The 18,110-nt window shown below is 35.2% G+C and overlaps 1 protein-coding gene across 1 annotated transcript; it reads right to left on the reverse strand.

Moving 5' to 3' along the window:
* Window positions 1-322: 322 nt before the first annotated feature.
* On the reverse strand, window positions 323-5,610 carry CDPK2 (calcium-dependent protein kinase 2). Its single transcript, XM_012210381.4, has 7 exons — window positions 4,824-5,610; window positions 2,786-2,929; window positions 2,481-2,633; window positions 2,247-2,362; window positions 1,477-1,644; window positions 1,128-1,352; window positions 323-903 (listed from the first exon to the last, which is right to left on the reverse strand). Exons 1-7 carry the CDS (start codon window positions 5,368-5,370, stop codon window positions 748-750), a joined length of 1,509 nt encoding a protein of 502 aa, XP_012065771.1. The 5' UTR covers window positions 5,371-5,610; the 3' UTR covers window positions 323-747.
* Window positions 5,611-18,110: the final 12,500 nt, after the last annotated feature.

Here is an 18,110-nt window from a genome sequence, read left to right on the forward strand (position 1 = left end):
GCACTTAGCGAACCAAGCCTGAACAACTTTAAGCTCGATGTGCTTAATCTTTTGCAGCCCTAGCCATAAATCTCTAAATCTCCCAATCCATAAATCCATATGCAGGAAATTAGTGCGTGAAAATCATGGAAGGGAGATAGATTGTATGAGTTCAGGCTCTAATTTTTCTAGAGCATCAAATAATCGTCGCCATGGCTGCTAGCCTTTAGAAAAATTGGTAAATATTCAACACAGGGATGACCATTTTTACATCTGCTTTGCATATGTAATAAATCGTATTTGCTTTCCAATTGTGAAAATTACTGTAAACAATTGCACAATATTTACTGTAAAACACGAACTATTTATTATGAACAAAATGTGACAATGGGAAGTACATTCCGAGCATTACAACATTCCAAGCATTATAACCACAACAATAGCAGGGCCCCATGGCTTGAAAATCGACAATGTTAGCATCTACACTTTTAATTTACTTGATCAATTGCTGCTTCTTTCATAGTCACAGTGATATTAATCCTGCACTTAAACCTCGAGGGAAATGAATTGTTACTGTCGAACAGCAGGGGCCAGTAAACCGTTATTATCGAGCATTAATAAGCTTTATAGAACTTCATCATTAAAACTAAGAATAGTAGAATATTTCTAACCCAAAAAAGATAAAAACAACAGCTTTAATTAAGAACTTAGCTGTAGCATTCTTTTCCTCGTTACTGCATACTGCTTAAACTATACAAGCCAACATTTTCAGTTAGGAGTAGGAGTAGTTGAGTTAGGTTCATTTATCCCCAAGGCATCGGCCAAATTGAAATTCAGATTGCTTCTCATGGTTCTGCTCCTTCCATAATCTTCATCGCTCTTTCTCATCATTGTAGCGAACTCTGAATAATCTATTCGCCCATCCTGCAAAAATAGCATTTCCAAGAATTGGAATTGAGACTAAAAACAACCTGAAATAAGTACACAATGTACATTCATCGTGCACTTTGATTCCTTCTTTTCCCTCGTTATTTAATTATCTGATAATGACTGTGACAACAATGACAAAAATCATAACACCATAAGAATTAAGTGGACAAATGAAACCATTTGATGTAAAACCTATATATACCGATATATAGACTTACATTATCCTGATCAATTTCTCTGATCATTTCATCCAGTTGGACATCATCTAAACCAAACTCTTTGCAAGCCTGTTGAAGCTCATCAACTGTGATGTAACCGCTACCATCTTTGTCGAAATAGGAGAAGGCAGCAATTAAATTCTCCTCTCTCTCCATCTTATTCAAGTGCAAAGTAGCAGCAAGAAATTCACCATAGTCTATTGTTCCACTATTGTCTATATCAGCCTGTAGAAGTTCCCATGTCAGAATTAGTGATTGTCCAAATAGATAGATGCAACAATATCAAAAACATGCTCTATTATTATGTATAATTAAACTTTCTATCTATCATTTATAATAAATCATTTACCGCATCCATTAGAGCCTTGATTTCAGATTCCATCAAATCAGAACCCACTCTCTTCAAACCCACTTTAAGTTCCTCAAATGTTATTGTCCCATTACCGTCCGTATCAATCATTTTAAACAACTCTTTCAAACCACCAATTTCTTCTTCAGAAAGTCTTTCTGCTATGACCTGGAAAATAATTTTTAAATTGCAAAAAGTGAATGCAAAATATTATGATAACAGAACCAAACTATTTATCAATTTAAAAAAGTGTACCATGTGATAATGAGACATGCTAGTTATGACGACAACTTTTATGGCATGGAATCAGGAATAACAAAGCAACTGCTTTAATATTTTATGATAAAATGCAAGTTCAATTTTACCTTGTTTCTTGAATCCAAGAGTAAAATGCAATCTAAATGAAAGTTCAGTCTATATGAAAGTTGAGTCTATATATATCCTTTGAAACACAATAAATGTTACAGATTATGCTAACTATTGATCTGAATTCTGTGCTCAGTGGTGGCATATAGGTCAGGGATATCAGTTCTTAGAAGTAGAGTTAAAAGATTTTAAGTTACGGCATCACATTTCTCAACTCCATAAAACCATAACTGTAAATTATTATTCACTTTCTAAAAGCCCTGTTATTTAACACAATATCATAAAATCTCATGCAAGACTGCAATTTATAATTCAAATGACATGGTAAGTTGAATATCAAATTATTGTCACAAGATTCTGAAATTTCTGGAAATAATAATAGGAAAAATATGACAAAAACATACACGCAAGGCCATCTTTTTAAGTTTATTCATTGCTGAGAATTTCTTCAGTCGTGATAATACTGCAGAATCCAGAGGTTTGTCAGGAGCAACTCTGTCATCCACAATCCATGGGTGACCTGAAAACAAATTACAATGTTATATATTTATAAGAATTTTAACGAAGGTCAACTACAGCTATATGCCTTCTATAACAATCACATAGCTTCCTAGCAAAATAAGAATGAATCAACTAACATAAGACTTCATGAGCAGAAATCCTTCTCCTAGGGTCTCTCTCAAGCATTTTTCGTATCAAATCTTTTGCACTTTCCGAGATTTTGGGCCATGGCTCAGATTCAAAGTCTATTTTGCCTTGTAAAATCTGTCTGAAAATTCCTGATTCAGTTTCTGCAAATAAGAAGGGAAAAAGAGAAAAAAAGGAAAATTTACTTCATTTAAATAAAAGAGAAAAGATAAAAGAGAAACAAAGGATCAACAAAGCAGCTGCATTCATATAGCTGCCCTAGAATAAGAGAAAAATTAACAGTTGAGATCAGCACCTGCCCAGAAAGGTGGAACCCCACTTAACAAGATGTAAAGGATAACACCTGCGCTCCAGACATCTACTTCAGGTCCATAAAGCTTTAGCAAAACCTCAGGTGCAACGTAATATGGACTCCCAACTACATCAGAGAAATATTGTCCTGGAGGGAGAATAATATAGGGGAAAAGTAAACAACAGTTAATACTTGGCAAACACTAGTTTCTGAGGGAAAAGTTCAGCAATGAGAGGGTTTAAACAGATCCTTTTTCTATGTTATATTTTTATATTATTCTTCCCTTGGTAACCTTTCTTATTCTATATATTAGTACAATCATTGAATACAATAATAAGAATTCAAATAACTTTATAAAGTAAACTAATGACAAAGCTGACCATATGAACTATATAAACAAGAAGGAAATATATTCTTAATTACAATTATCCATTTAATGCTTAAAAGTTAAAACTTTCCCACTTCATTTTCTCACATCATTAAACTAGGTGATAAATGGTACAAGAAACAACAATAAATTTTAGCCACAAAAAGTGGGGCCACCATGTAGTTTAGATGGTACAATAACATTAAGATAAATTATCTTCTTCGAAAATAACAGTTTTTCTTTGATTCGCTCAGCTTTTTGTTTGCTTTTTAAGGGCACTTTTAGACTCTTTACTCCCTCCGTCCCAAAATATAAGTCGTTTTTAGGTGTTTATTTTGTCCCAAAATGTAAGTCGTTTTGAGTATTTCAAGGAACAATAACTGATGTTTTTCTAATATTACCCTTATTTACATTAGATAAACTATCTACTTGCATAAGTTGCTCTTGGTTTTGAGATAAGAATAATTTGGTCAAATTACCTTTGGCTTTATTATAATTTAAGAGAAATAATTGTTTCCTTAATCCCATACAAAAAACCTTAAACAAGTTATATTTTGAGTATTAAAGGGTCAAACTGGACATAAGAAGGATGGCACAAAATTTTAAGGAAGCTTTATTGGACTAGGGCCTCTACAAAGCGGTTGCCCCCTTTGTTGCAATGGCAGTGTGGCACCCATAATTTCAGATCTGTCAATCACAAAAATTGAACATTTTTACAAGGCAATGATCGCTTAAGCAGCTCAATTCCTAGCAATGTTGACAGTTACACATTGGAACCAAGTGAATATTTCAAACCATAATTCTATCCCTTTTCTCTCTCACTTTCTCTTTCTTTTGGGCATATAGGTGCTTTGTTTATCAAAGTAAAATTCATTTGTAATTCACATAATGAAACAGAATATATATGTGTGATAATCTTATATCTCAATGCATATAATTCACGTTAAAGTTTATATCATATTATAAATTCTACCAATGTTATTAGAATTAGGCTCAAGTTTAACCATTTTAATGAAATTAAAATATAGAAGCATACCGCGAAAGAAGTAAGATGTATTATCAAGTAAATAAAACAATGGTAAAAGAAGCAATCAGTGGGAGGCAATCTTGTATGGGAAAAACATGCATTTTGAGTCAAAAGACCGTAAATAAACACTTTGAGAATACAAGAAATCCATATATCAAACAGGCTTCTGATTCAACAACACCAGAAAAAGTTTCAAATGCAAATTACAATCTTTAACAGACAATTAATAAAATGCATAACAAGAATATAAATTAACCAGGTTTTTTGAGCCAAGGAGAGACAAAAGAACACAGCAATTCAATCCCATCAACCAAACAATCAATAAAAATTTAGTAGCTGGACAAAAGGACTCCAATCTCCAAATAACCAAAAAGATCTAACTACAAATCTTTGAAAGATTCATACCAGATAAAGAAAAAAGGAAAGTGTAAAACAATGAATGCCCACAAATCAACGATTTTTTAGTCAATCAAAATCACGAAAAAATTATGAATGCCCTCAAACCAACCACCATCCCAATCAATCAAAATCACAACAACATATGAATTTACCAAATCATCAATAATAAAAATAAATAAAAATTCAAGAAATGCCCAATCAAAATGAGAAACAAGAAAAGATCATTTCTTCAAAAAAAAAATATTAACCTGGCTTGTAGAAGACAGAGAGCCCAAAGTCGGTGGCCTGAAGCTTGGCATCTTCACCGGGGGTATCAAACAAGAAATTTTCAGGCTTAAGATCTCTATGCATAACACCCAAAGAATGACAAGCCTCGACCACGCCAACAATAATTTTAATCAACTTAGCAGCTTCTTTCTCACTGTAATGACCCTTTGCCACAATCCTATCAAAAAGCTCACCACCTCCACATAATTCCATAACCAAGTGCACAAACATGGTGTCCTCATAGGTACCCTTGATTTGCACCACATTTGGGTGCTCAGATAGATGGTGCATGATTTGGATCTCCCTCCACACATCTTCATAGTCTTCTTTGCAAAGAAGCTTTCGCTTTGGGATTGATTTGCAGGCATACTGTCTGTTTGTGGCTTTGTTGGTACAAAGATATGTGGTGCCAAATTGGCCTTGGCCTAGTTTCTTGCCTATCAGGTAGTGGTCCCTTAATCTTGAGGTTTGATATGGAAGAACAGTGTTTACAGGTTTTGTTGTCGATGATGTATTTTGCTTCTTCATTATGGCAATATGGTTCTCTCCAAGATTTGATCGATCTCTGGGGTTGGATCTTACAATTTCTTTCTCTTCTCAATTGTTGTTTGTTTAGGTTCTTCTTTCCCTATTCCATTTTTTTTTTCACAAAGGAAAATTTATTGGCATTGGTTGTGTTAGGGACAAATCTCCATTTTGGGATGTTCTTTTAAGTGCTGTCCCCAAGGCAATGAGAGGTCTGATTTTGAATAAAGAAATATTAGAAAATTGTGCTTTTCCTCTACTATTTAATCTAGTGATTCGTAGGACTATAAATAATATCACGGCCAATAATTGTTTTTTGAATTTTATAAGTTTTAACTTCATAAAATTCAACTTTTTATAATTAAATTTATCTCTATCTATATATCTATAATATGCTATATCTGCGTGTATTTATAATGTATACTATTTAAAAATGTGAAAATAGAGAAAATAATTAGATTTGTGTTATGACCGATTAGAAAATTATATTTCATTAGTTGATTGGATATAATTTATTAAAATTATAAATATATTCATAATTAAGCATTTCAAAAATTTTAAGTTTTATTTTTTATAAATTTATTTTTTTGATAAATACATATGATAATTATATTTTATTTTTTAAATTTATTTTTAAATATTTGATTCCGCTTTTATTGTAATTTAAAATATTTTAATTAGGAGAGATATAAAAAAAGAACAAAGTATATTTTTTATAATATTCTATTTTTCTTTATGTTTATATAATTTGATTGGATATATTTTTTAAAAAATAAATTTTCAAATAGAATATATATAATTAAGCCTTTCAAAATTTTATTGTTCAAAAGAAATACAATTTCGAGTTCTCTCCTTGGGGGAGTTTACGGTTTCTACTTTTTTGGGACAGGGGTTTCTCATTCCTTGAGTTTTTGTCATCTTATTCTAGGATTCGCTTAGTTTAACCTGTCTTTTTGCAGGTGTCATCTTTTTGATAGGCAGGTTTCTACATCCAAGGCAAGATTAGTAGTTGTGAATATATGTAGTAGTGTTCCTTGTAATGGCTGATATTTCGACCGGTATCGAGGCTGAAGTGTTGGAGTTTGGATAAGGCGAGCTAGTTTTAGTCGAAGGCAAGAAAAGTCTTTGCTTAGTGGGAAAGCTATGGACAAAAAGAACTTTTAACAAGTTTGCGCTTATGGAGACTATGACACGAGTTTGGAAGGCAAAGTATGGAGTGGTGGCGAGTGAGTGGGGTAAGGACATATTCTTGTTTCAGTTTTACCACTGGAAGGATAAGCAATCGGTGTTGGACAATGCCCCATGGCATTTTGAAAAGAATATTCTAGTCTTGCATGACCTAGAAGGTGATGAGCAACCAACCACCTGAGGTGTATGAATGAGTCCATGGCATTTTGAAAAGAACTTTTAACAACTATTGCTTGTTATGATACGGGCTTATAATTTGCCTCTGAGGTGTATGAATGAGTCCATGGAGAAACTAATTTATAGCAAGTTGGGCAGGTACATTAGCACGCATCAAGATGAGGAAGTTATTTGGGGTAAATATATCATGTTCAGAGCTATTGTTGATCTTTCGAAAACATTATTACGAGGGACCATGATTAAGTTCAATGGGAAAGCTATCTGGATACCTCTAAAATTTGAGGGTTTGCCCATCTTCTGTTATTTTTGCAGTAAATATGGGCATGTAGTCAAGATATGCGAGGAAGTTGATAATCTGGGACATATTGATAGTTCACAGTTGGGATATGGAGAAGAGTTAAGAGCTTCGCCATTTCGAAAAGTAATAGTGCAAGTAATACTTCTGGAGCTAAGAGCGCTACTACTAGGAAGTTAGTCTTCAAACCGAGTCATGATGGTTTCAGTCCAGATTTATCTACCAATGTTACTTGTAGTGATTTGATACCTGATGCTAATAATCACCAAACTGGGCCACTACCAAAGGATGATGACATCCTTGACAAACTACAACAAATGAATGTTTCCATTCAAAAGAAGGTTGTTGATTTTGCGTCAACTATTATTGGTGATGAGGTATTTTACTTTTCTTCTACCCTTGCTATGAACCTAATACGAGCATCCCACCCTTCTCACTATGACCCTTCCCCAAATGCACCTATCACCATATCTCAGATGCCTATACCCCTTTGCCATCCTGATTCTCATCCATCTACCTTTTTAACCTCTTCAATTATAGAGGTACAACTCCCTTCAATTCAAACTACAAATCTTTCTTAAAACATTATTGTCAATCCCTCTATGGTACCCTTGTCTGCTACAAGCCAAATCCCTATATATACCCTCTCCTGTCTTATCTCCCCAAGTCAGTTTCATTCTCACTTTCGTTTCCATAGATTCAACCCCACCTCATCCTATAACCCAAATGAAATCTTCTTAAAAGAGGAAAGCCTGCAACATAAACTCTAGCATTACTTAGGTTGAAAATATATGTCTCGGTGAGAAATGAGTGACAGTAGCAAAGAGATAGCTTTTATGGATGTTGAATGCTCTACTCTTCCATAAAAAAAAAAGTGGATGGTAGGACAAGTTGACAAGCAGAATTTTTAACAGCGGAGACTGTTGGGCAGTCCCATCGATAGCAATGAGTCTAATAGCATGGAATTGTAGAGGGCTTAGGAACCCTTATGCAATTTGATCCCTTAAGAAGCTGTTAAAGCTTTAAGCTCCGACATTTTTTTTTTTGTCAAAAACTAAATTAATAGATTCAGAAATGGAGAAGGTATGTGTTAATTATGGCTATCTTAGTTTTATTGTTGTCCCTTGTGATAGAGTATGGCATAAGAGGTGGTTTGTGCCTTATTTGGGTTTTGGATATTCATATTTAACTTCTCTCCTTTTCTCCTCATCATATTTATGTTTCTATAAATGGTTGTTGGCGGTTCACAAGTATCTATGGTTGGCCGGGGGAACCTAAAAAACATCTAAATTGGGATCTTTTATTGAGTCTTGTAGGTGTAACCAATTTGCCTTGTCTTTATGGAGGGGACTTTGACGAGGTTCTATACCAAAACAAAAAGTCAAGGGGTACTCCTAAGGATTTGAGTAAGCTTCATCAATTTCATTCTACTTTAGATAATTGTCAACTGATGGTTTTAGGGTTTAAAGGGTACCAATTTTCATTGACTAATGGTCAAAGTGGGTCTCGTAATATGTAAGAACAAATAGACAAGTATGTTTCCTCGACATCTTGGCTGGAGCTTTTTCCTTACTGTTGGCTCAAGGGTCAATTTTATCTTGAGATTTTGATGATTATGCAAAATAAATAAATTAAATATTTTTGTATGTGCTAATATTATTATATGCAGATTTATTTATTTTTTTATATATGGAAATTGCTAAAGAAGGCAAGTTCCTATAAATTCAAGATTCTTTAAAGACCATGAAGATTATTGAAGATTTGTTTTTAGTGGTTAGTATCTTAGGATATTTTGTATGATAGAGAGAATATTCTTCTATAAGTATAAAAATATTTTTCTTCTGTCTCAAAAATAATTTTCAAAAAATTACCTTAATAATGAAAGACAAAATCGTTTTTAAATTCACTTTCCTAAATGAAAAGATTTTATCTTAATTATTATTTTTGATAACAAAATATTTGAAAAAGATTTCTATATCTTTTTACTTTCGAAAATTGCCTTATTCGAAGTAAGTCCAAAATCTCGTTTTTAATTCACTTACCATGAAAAGATTTTGACATAAAATATTTTTGGCAACAAAATAAATAAAGATCTCCATGTATCTTTCATTTTTGGAATGTCAAAAATACTCTTTAAAAGCTACAAGTTCAAACTTTCTAAAACGGGATTTTCATCCCTCTATAAAAGACGTCTTCCTCTTAAGAAGACATGGGTAATTTTATTTTTTAAGAGTAAGAGTTCATTGCATAATCGTTTTAATCTCTCAAAGCTCTCTCTTAACCCCCTTATTTCTTTTTGTCTTTTTGCTTTAAAAAATATTTTTAAGAGAAAAGAAAATTTTATAATAACATTTTTTGAAAACAATTCTGATCTTTAAATCCATTTTCTAAACTTGTTTTCTGTTTTTCCTGTGCTTATATTTGCATTTCTCTTTGTCTATATAGATTTTGTAATCTGTTGTAGACAGGATTTTCATTTGAAAAACTTTTGTGTAATAGCTTAGGTGAAAAGCTATGATGGAATAGGTTATCAAGCGACCTTTTCCTTGTGTGAGATTCTAATGTCTTGATGTGATTTTCTATTCTCTGCAAAAATAAAAAGGGTTGAGGTTGACTAGAACCTTTGGAAAATCTAATGGGACAAAGGGTTGATCTAGGTGTTGATCTATGACTTTGCAATGTTGGTTTGTCTCTTACTCTTGAAAAGAGATAACATAGTGGAGGATCTCAAAATGAGTATTGGGGAGTGGATGTAGGCGAGTTAATGCCGAACCACTATAAATCGCTGTGTTTATCTTCTTTTATTCTGAAGTTCTGCTTGAATCTATTCTATTTACGCAACTGTTTATCTTCTGGAAATGCAACGTTGTTAATGAATTTTTGTTTCGAAACATGAATAAGCTTTATCTTTGTGGAACATTAAAACTCTAGATTTTTGTATTGTGATTATACCAAGTTCTAATCCATCCTTCTATATTTAGTATAAATCACAATTTGAATTATAATCAGTTTTCTAAATTTGCTCAAAGATTTGTGAAATAGTTGTGAAATTCAATAACTGTTTTTCACAAAATCTTTTATATTTGTTTAAGCTTTGTGAAGTAGTTCTAAACGCAATAATTATTCTTCACAGAGTCTTTCTAAAATTGTTTAAGCTTTATGAAGCAGTTCTAATCACAATAGCTGTTCTTCATAAAGTCTTTCTAAACTTGCATCAAGCTTTGTGAGGTAGTTTTAATCTTGATAACTAACTCTCATAAACACTTTCTAATTCTGTTGCAATAGAATTCTCGTTTCGTCTTGTTTTTGAAAGTTAATTTTTTTTAGAAAACCCAATTCACCCCCTCTCTTGGGTTGTGCCATATATAAATAGGCCCCACAATTACTATTTTATTGAGCATCTTGTTAGGAAAGGGTCTGACCATTGCCCTATTCGGCTTGTATTATCAGATATAGGGAGTCGTAAGAGGATGAGAAGAAGACCTTTCAGATTTGAGCTGATGTGGTTAACGGATAATTCATGCTGGGAGGTAATTAAGCTAGTTGGGAGAATTCAGGTTTTCTAAGGGTTAGTATCGAGGAGAGATTAAAGAGTGTGGTATGGCTTTGAAAAAATGGAAACGAACTCATTTTGGATTTGTTACTAATTAGACTTCTAGTTGCCAAAAAGCTGTATATAATTTGCAATTCAAACCCCCTATAGAATTTAACCTTGGACACTTGCATCTGTTGACGCGTATTTTTTATGCCCCGCCTGATCCAATGATGATACGAGGATGAATGGGTCAATATCTAGAAGTCTTTTAATCCAAGAATTTAAACAAAAAAAAATAATATATATATATATAATAATAATAATAAATAATAAATAATAATAAATAAAAATAATAAAAATAATAAAAATATTATAAAAAAAAAAAAAGAAAAGAGGGTGCTACAGTGGCTAACGCGTGCTACAGTAGCTGTGCTACTGTAGCTGCGCGTGCTACTGTAGCCCCGTATTAAAAAAAAAGGTCTGCTACAGTGCACTGCTACAGTGTTTTTGTACTACACTGCTACAGTGCAATGCTACAGCACTGCTACAGTCTTTTGTACTACACTGCTACAGTACTTTGTACTACACTGCTACAGTGTCCCCAACCCCTATAATAACACACTCTCTCAACTCTCTCGCCCACTCTCTCTCGCCCTCTATCTCTCTCAACACTATACTACTGAAAAAATTATAATCTATAATTTTTACTCTATTTCATAATATTCAAATTTCTCTCCTAAAAAATTCTTATGAATTAATTTTGAAGAGAAATTGCTATTAGATATTAATTTTAGGTGAATTAAAATATAAAAAGAGAGAAAATAACAAAAAATAAATATAAAAAAAAATCACTTAAATCCTTGGATTTAAAGCTTTTAGGAGATAAAAAAGACATTTGATCCATTCACAACCCTCAATTTGAGTATCAGGTAATTTTCTTAACATTTTTTTTTTACATTCTTGTATTTTTATTATTTTTATGCTTTTATTAATTTATGTTTCTTTAAATTATTGTCTATTTATATTTGGTCATTTTATATTTTCTTAAGTTATATTTAAGTTGTATTCTTTTTACGCACTGTTTATTACTATTCATCATACTGATTAATATATTTATTCGTATAAATTTTATTATTTTGTGGTTGAATGTAAAAAATGAAATTAAAATAAAAAATTAAAAAAAATTAAAATTAAAATATGAGTTAAATATTAAGTAATAACTATGTATGTTTTATTTTTATTCGTTTATGGATTTAATTTTTCGTTCGATTTTTGTATATATTTTTTTGGATCCGGTTTAATTATGTGTTTATTTATTTTATGTGTTTATTTATTTGAATTTTATAATTTATGTTTAAAATAAAATTAAATCTGTAGATTTATTAATAATTTACATATTCGGAAAATAAAAATAATTATAATGCTTAGAATTAAGTTTGTAAATTTATTTATGTTTAAAATTAATTCGCATGTTTATTAATAATAATCTGTATATTTAGTGTTAAATGATAATTATATATGATTTTGCTTTTGTAATTTTTTTATTTAATTTTGAATCGATTTATATAATTTTTGGATTCGGTTCCCGCCTTGAACCATAAGGCAAGAGCGGGTCTTTTATTTATTTGATTTATTCTTCGGTTTGTTGCCCGCCTTTAACCATAAGGCAAGAGCGGGTTATTTATTTATTCCATTTAATATTTTTGATTCGGTTTGTTACCCGCCTTTAACCATAAGGCAAGAGCGGGTCTTTTTATTTATTTGGTTTAATTGCTTTGATTTAATTGCTTTAATTTGAATGATTGCTATGTGATAATTAGATTTGTTTGGGACGATTAAATAATTTTTCAAATAGGAACTCGGTCCGATTCATTTGGGTTGGGTTTAAATAAATAAATAATTTGGCTTTTCTAACTAAAATAAATTAGAAATCATAGGTTAATAGAGGCCGGTTTTTCCGGGCGTCGGCTTCCAACGGGCCGACGTACCCAATTCCCTTACCCAGAATTGCATTGATGCGCCTGACCAGTCTTTTTTAAAATAATTTGGCCTTAAAACTAAATTGGGTTTAAAATGAAGTCATTTTTATAAAAACGGTCCCATTGCCTAAACAATGGGTGGCAACTCAAAATTGTTTATAAGACCGATTTATCGGCACCGCATTCAAAATAAAAACATTTTATCAAAAACCACAAAAAGGATGTTTTCGGGTCCTTCGGGGGGATTTTCGGCGGAAACAGATTGGCGACTTCACTGGGGAAACAACCACTAGTCCCCGATTATTTTTAATAATTAGATGGTTGTGATTAGGAATTAACTCTAAAAAAACTATGTTTTCTAAAAAAAAAATAAAATTGGTTAGAAAGCCGTTGGAAAATTATTTAATCGTCCGTATATGTTTAATTGCTTTCCTTTTCTTTCTAGGATTTCTTGCATTCATGCCGCATTTCTCTCTTCTCACCTCATTCTACCCATGCTACCCTTCGGTACTGGTGTTAAGTTTGACGGTGGATCTAGCCTAAACCATGCGATTTAGGTGCATCCATCCGAGAATTAACATTACTACCAACCGCAAGCCTAGTACCTTAAAGGTGCGTCAAAAGGAGTAGGCCCAACAAAGCCCGAATCCTGTTTGCGGAACCCAGACTTTGTTAAAGCCCAATAAGACTGAAGCCAATGCATATAGTTGAAAAACCTTAGTTACTTCCCCTAAGGTGTACCCGATTCTGTTTGCTGTTGTTATGCCGCATTCATTTCTGAGAGTTTATATTGTCAATCTCAAAACCCCCTGTTGGTTGTCGAGATTAGACCAATTCCTAGGAAACAGATGTCGAAATTTATACCAATGGAATCCGTGTGTGGGAGAAATAAGGTTGGAAGGCATGCATTTCCCAACTCCCGTTCCCCTGTTTGTTATAAACTGTACATATGTTGTGACATTCATGCACCACGTAATACTTTTTGTTTCAGCCATACATTAATAAGAGTTGATTTTCAGTATGGACATTTGACCTTGATTTTGAGACTGGACCTCAAATTCGTTTTGAATAATATAATGCAATCACTTATAGTGAATCAATACTCAAAAGAAAAGGGAATTATAAGGGGTTGCGATTCCTTCGTATTGTCACATTTCTCGCATTATCTGAAAATAAGTGAGCAAGAGATTACAAAACAAAATGATATCCTGCTTGGGACCATATGTTCCAAGGCAAAAAGTAAGGATATGAAAAAAAAAAAATCCCGCTTGGAAATTCTTTCATTCCAAGGCAAAAGTTAGGGACTTGAAAGAAAATAGTTGACCGTAAAATCCAAAAGGAACGGTTGACGACAGATAATGCCATAAATGTTTGAATACAAAATAAGTTATTATCATGTTATTCATGCCGAATTTTGGGTCCAGTTGTCGAAATCGAGATCTTACTTCCATACCGATCATTAGCACATTAGAATTGCACTCCTCAGTCTATATGCTTCTATTTCCCATGCATACATGCAGAACCTACTTTAACTCAGGTATTTCTCTCTATCAGTCAGAATTGATCCTTCCCGGGAAATCACTTCGAGAGTTTGGCACCGACGCCCTGGTCAACGTTTGGTCAGAGTGTCCCCAATCCCCGAGTCTACTCCAACTAGTCCTGTGAATCGTTCAAATTCGCCGGATTCGGTTTTTGATTCAGATTTGGTTGAGATGGATGATAATATTGTGAATGAGTCAGGTTTCTCTCCAGCCCAGATAAGGACCATCACTGAGATAATAGCTGCTGCCCTTGCCCAAGATAGGGCCCAGAATCAGCTTCCGCCCACTTCAAGTAATCATCCTGTAGTGGAGGAAAGGGAGTCTCCGAAACCCACCTCGGGTCACCAAGCATCTGCTGGTAATGTTGCTCCAGTGGAGAACGATCTAAGTAAGCAATTTGCCGAATTAAAAGATAAGTTCGAGGCCGAACTAAAAGATAAGTTTGAGAAAATGACTGTTGCAAAAGAGAAGGACCCTGTTACCAATTTCCATGTAACGGAATATGTTCTAAGTCCCACAAATTCTACTTCCTTCAAAACTTTCAAGCATACCTTGTTTGAAGGAGATAATGACCCGAGATCCCACTTATCTGAATTCATCCGGGTCGCTCAAATGAACCGTTATAATGAAATGGATGTTTTACGAGCATTCCCACAAACACTACATAAGGACTATCGGAGGTGGTATGATGGTCTAGATGAGGAGATTCAGAAGAACTGGGTCAAGTTGCAAACCGCTTTTCTTAAGCACTTCAAGACTGATGAAAGTGACGATTTTGGTTTGCGTGATTTGGAGAGCCTAAGACAGGGGAAAGATGAAAGTTTTTTCGACTATTACAGGAGATGGAGAACCAAGCTGTACAGGGTCCAGACGAGGCCGAAGGACCAGGAATTTATCAGAATATTTTGTAGGAGTTTGTTACCCTTTTTCAAAGATAGGATGTTAGCCCAACCTCTCACTGATTTTGCTCTAGTTCAAAGAGCTGGTTTGAATATAGAAGAGCTGTACAAGGAGGAAAAGAAGAAGAATAGAGGGTTCGGCAATTATCGAACTTCCTATGGTGACAGAAATGCTGGAAGTAGTAACCAGAATCAGTCAGGGAGCAGTAATACAGTAGGGGCAGTTAATGAAAGAGCCAGAAGAGAGTTCACTGATTTGGGAAGACCATTGAGCATAGTGTTGAGGTCATGTATTAAGAATGGAGTTCTTTCGAAGCTGCCAGTCGATCCAACTAAGCCCGTGCGTGGGAGGTATATGGACCGAAACTGTGATTATCATCAGTGCAAGGGGCATTCGACTGACGAATGTTTCAAATTGAGGCACGATATCCAGGATTTGATTGACAGCGGGAAAATTACCAAGCCTTCAGAGAAGAACAAGCCCAGCACTAAGAACAACCCGCTTCCCCAATACCAGTATAACTATCCGCCCCATAAGTCTCAGTCGGGTGGATCAATCAATGCGATAGGAAGTGGCTTACCGGAAGAGTTTGTGTTAGCGGAAGCAGAATGGGAAGAGCGGATGTGCGCCATGTTGAACATATGGGACGATTGCAGTAGTGATGAAGAAGAAAAGGTGCCAGTGAAGATTGAAATCGAGAAAAGCATTACAGTGAAAGTGGGTGATGTGCCGGAAGATGAGGATGAGCAACTCCAGCTAGCCATTCAAAAGAGCTTAACTGACCAAGAGGAACAATGGTACTATAGCAGTGAAGAAGAAGTGAATGAAGTAGGTGTTCAGAGCTTGACCCGCAGTGGGCGAGTATACAACCCCGAGAGCAGTATGCAGGCTAAGGGAAAAGAGATTGTTGATGATGGAGCAAAGAAGAAGGTGACAGAAAAAGGCGGAGAGGAGCTGAGAGAGAAAAAGAAAGAGGAAGAGGTAGTAAAAGGGCAAAAGAAGACTGTTGAAGTTGGAGAAAGCAGTCAAAACAAGATACCTAGTGGAGTGACCGCTAGTTCGGTGCTGAGTCAATTACAAAGAACCAGAGCAGACATTTCAATATGGGATTTGCTGATAGCATCTAAAGAACATAGAGAGGCCTTGCTTGAAGCCATGACTTTTGTCAGAGTGCCAGCTCGGATCCAGAGTGTTGATATGATCAACGTGCTCCAGCGTAGAATCGGTGAAGTCACTTTCTTTGACTCGGACCTCCCACCGGAAGGAAGAAACCACTGTAAGCCACTATACATTCAAATTGCCGTCAATGGACGAGATACCCAGAATTTTATGGTTGATAATGGATCAGCATTGTGCGTGTGCCCGCTGAAGATGCTTTCTAAGTTCAAGATTGAAGAGTCAGAGCTTGAGCCATCAAATATGGTGGTCAAAGCTTATGACAATACTATGCGGAATGCGAAAGGGACCTTTAAAGCAAAGATATCCACCGGAACTGTGGAAAGTTGGGTAGACGTAATTGTGCTCGACATCTTAGCCAATTATGCTCTTTTGTTGGGTAGGCCTTGGCTCCATCCATTGGGTGCAATTCCATCCACTCTGCACAGAAAGGTAAAAATTCCATGGGGTACGGACGTGGTGACAGTTAATGCGCAAGAAGATCTGAATGTGGCTACAGTGGAAGGTCTAGAGCTGGCGGTCCCCTTATCAGGATTTCAGGTGGCAGTAATTGATACGCCCACCACCGAGAGCAAGAGTGCAGTGAATCGGATGAGTCCTTTCTCTAGGAAGATGATGAAGAGAATGCAATGGCAGTATGGCCGAGGTTTAGGTCGGGAACTGCAAGGAAGGTTTGAGCCTCTCTCATCCGCATCTGGGCAGCAAGACAAGCGCGGATTGGGATATTCTGAGAACAGGAAAAAGGAAAAGTATGAGATTCGGTCTCCAGTTAGAGGGCCAAATATGAATCATATCTTCTTTGTCCCACAAGCTGAGGGAGAATTTCAAAGTAGAGGAAAAACCTATCCCGGTTTGGAGATATTTATGACTGATTATGAGGAGAAGATAATCAAGTCGCCCGAACCTTCCTTGGAACAGCTCGTGGATGGAACCGAATTTATGGTAGGTATGACAGAAGCAAGCACTGAATCTGATTGGTTGAAGAAGATATCCGAGTTCGAAGACTTTCTGGGGATTGGGGATGAAGCTTCCAAGCTTGTACAAGAGCAAAAGGCCAAGGCGAGGATCCTCCAGTCTGTTCTAGCTACTGAAGATGCCGAAGAGGCGGAGAGGAAGGCGGAGAAGATGATAGAGCACGGAGAGACCGAGAAAGAAGCTACCCCGGAAGATGAAGGAGATACAGATCAGGATGAAGTGATCTTGGCAATAAAAGATACTTGTAATGAATGTATTGAACAAGCAATTAATCCTGTGTTTTGCTTTTCTGATGCTTGTTTTGAGAACAATATGGATGGTTTTCCTCTTTTATTTCAATCAATGGAAGTGAACTTTGACTATTTGTTTTCTTGTTTTCCTGATTGTCATGTTCATGGCATTGATTATACCACGCGCATATTTGACATAAATGCATTGCATAATTTTGCATTTAATTTAAGCACCACTGAAGATCCCAAAATAATCGAAATCGGATCAGACTTTAAACTTGAACTCAGACAGGATCTTCAAGAATGCATTAGAAGAAATTCAGGGGTATTTGCCTGGAGTTACGCTGACATGCCAGGAATCGACAGATCAATAGCAGAGCACTTCATTCCTACTGATCCAAATATGAAGCCAGTGAAGCAGAAGAGAAGACGGGTCAGACCAGAATGGCAGGATAAGATCAAGGCCGAGGTCCAGAAGCAATTGGATGCAGGATTCTTAGAAGTAGTACATTATCCGGAATGGTTGGCCAATATAGTCCCGGTGCTGAAGAAAGATGGGAGGATAAGGGTTTGTGTCGACTACAGGGACCTGAACAAAGCCTCGCCTAAGGATGACTTTCCACTTCCGCACATAGATGTTTTGATAGACAGTGCTGCCGGAATGGGATGTTATTCTATCATGGATGGATTCTCCGGATACAATCAAATACTGATGGCTCTAGTGGACAAGCATAAGACTGCCTTCAC

Source organism: Jatropha curcas, chromosome 9 (genome assembly GCF_041381405.1).
Source record: "Jatropha curcas cultivar XTBG-Jc1 chromosome 9, XTBG_Jcur_1.0, whole genome shotgun sequence".
Classification (NCBI taxonomy): domain Eukaryota; kingdom Viridiplantae; phylum Streptophyta; class Magnoliopsida; order Malpighiales; family Euphorbiaceae; genus Jatropha; species Jatropha curcas.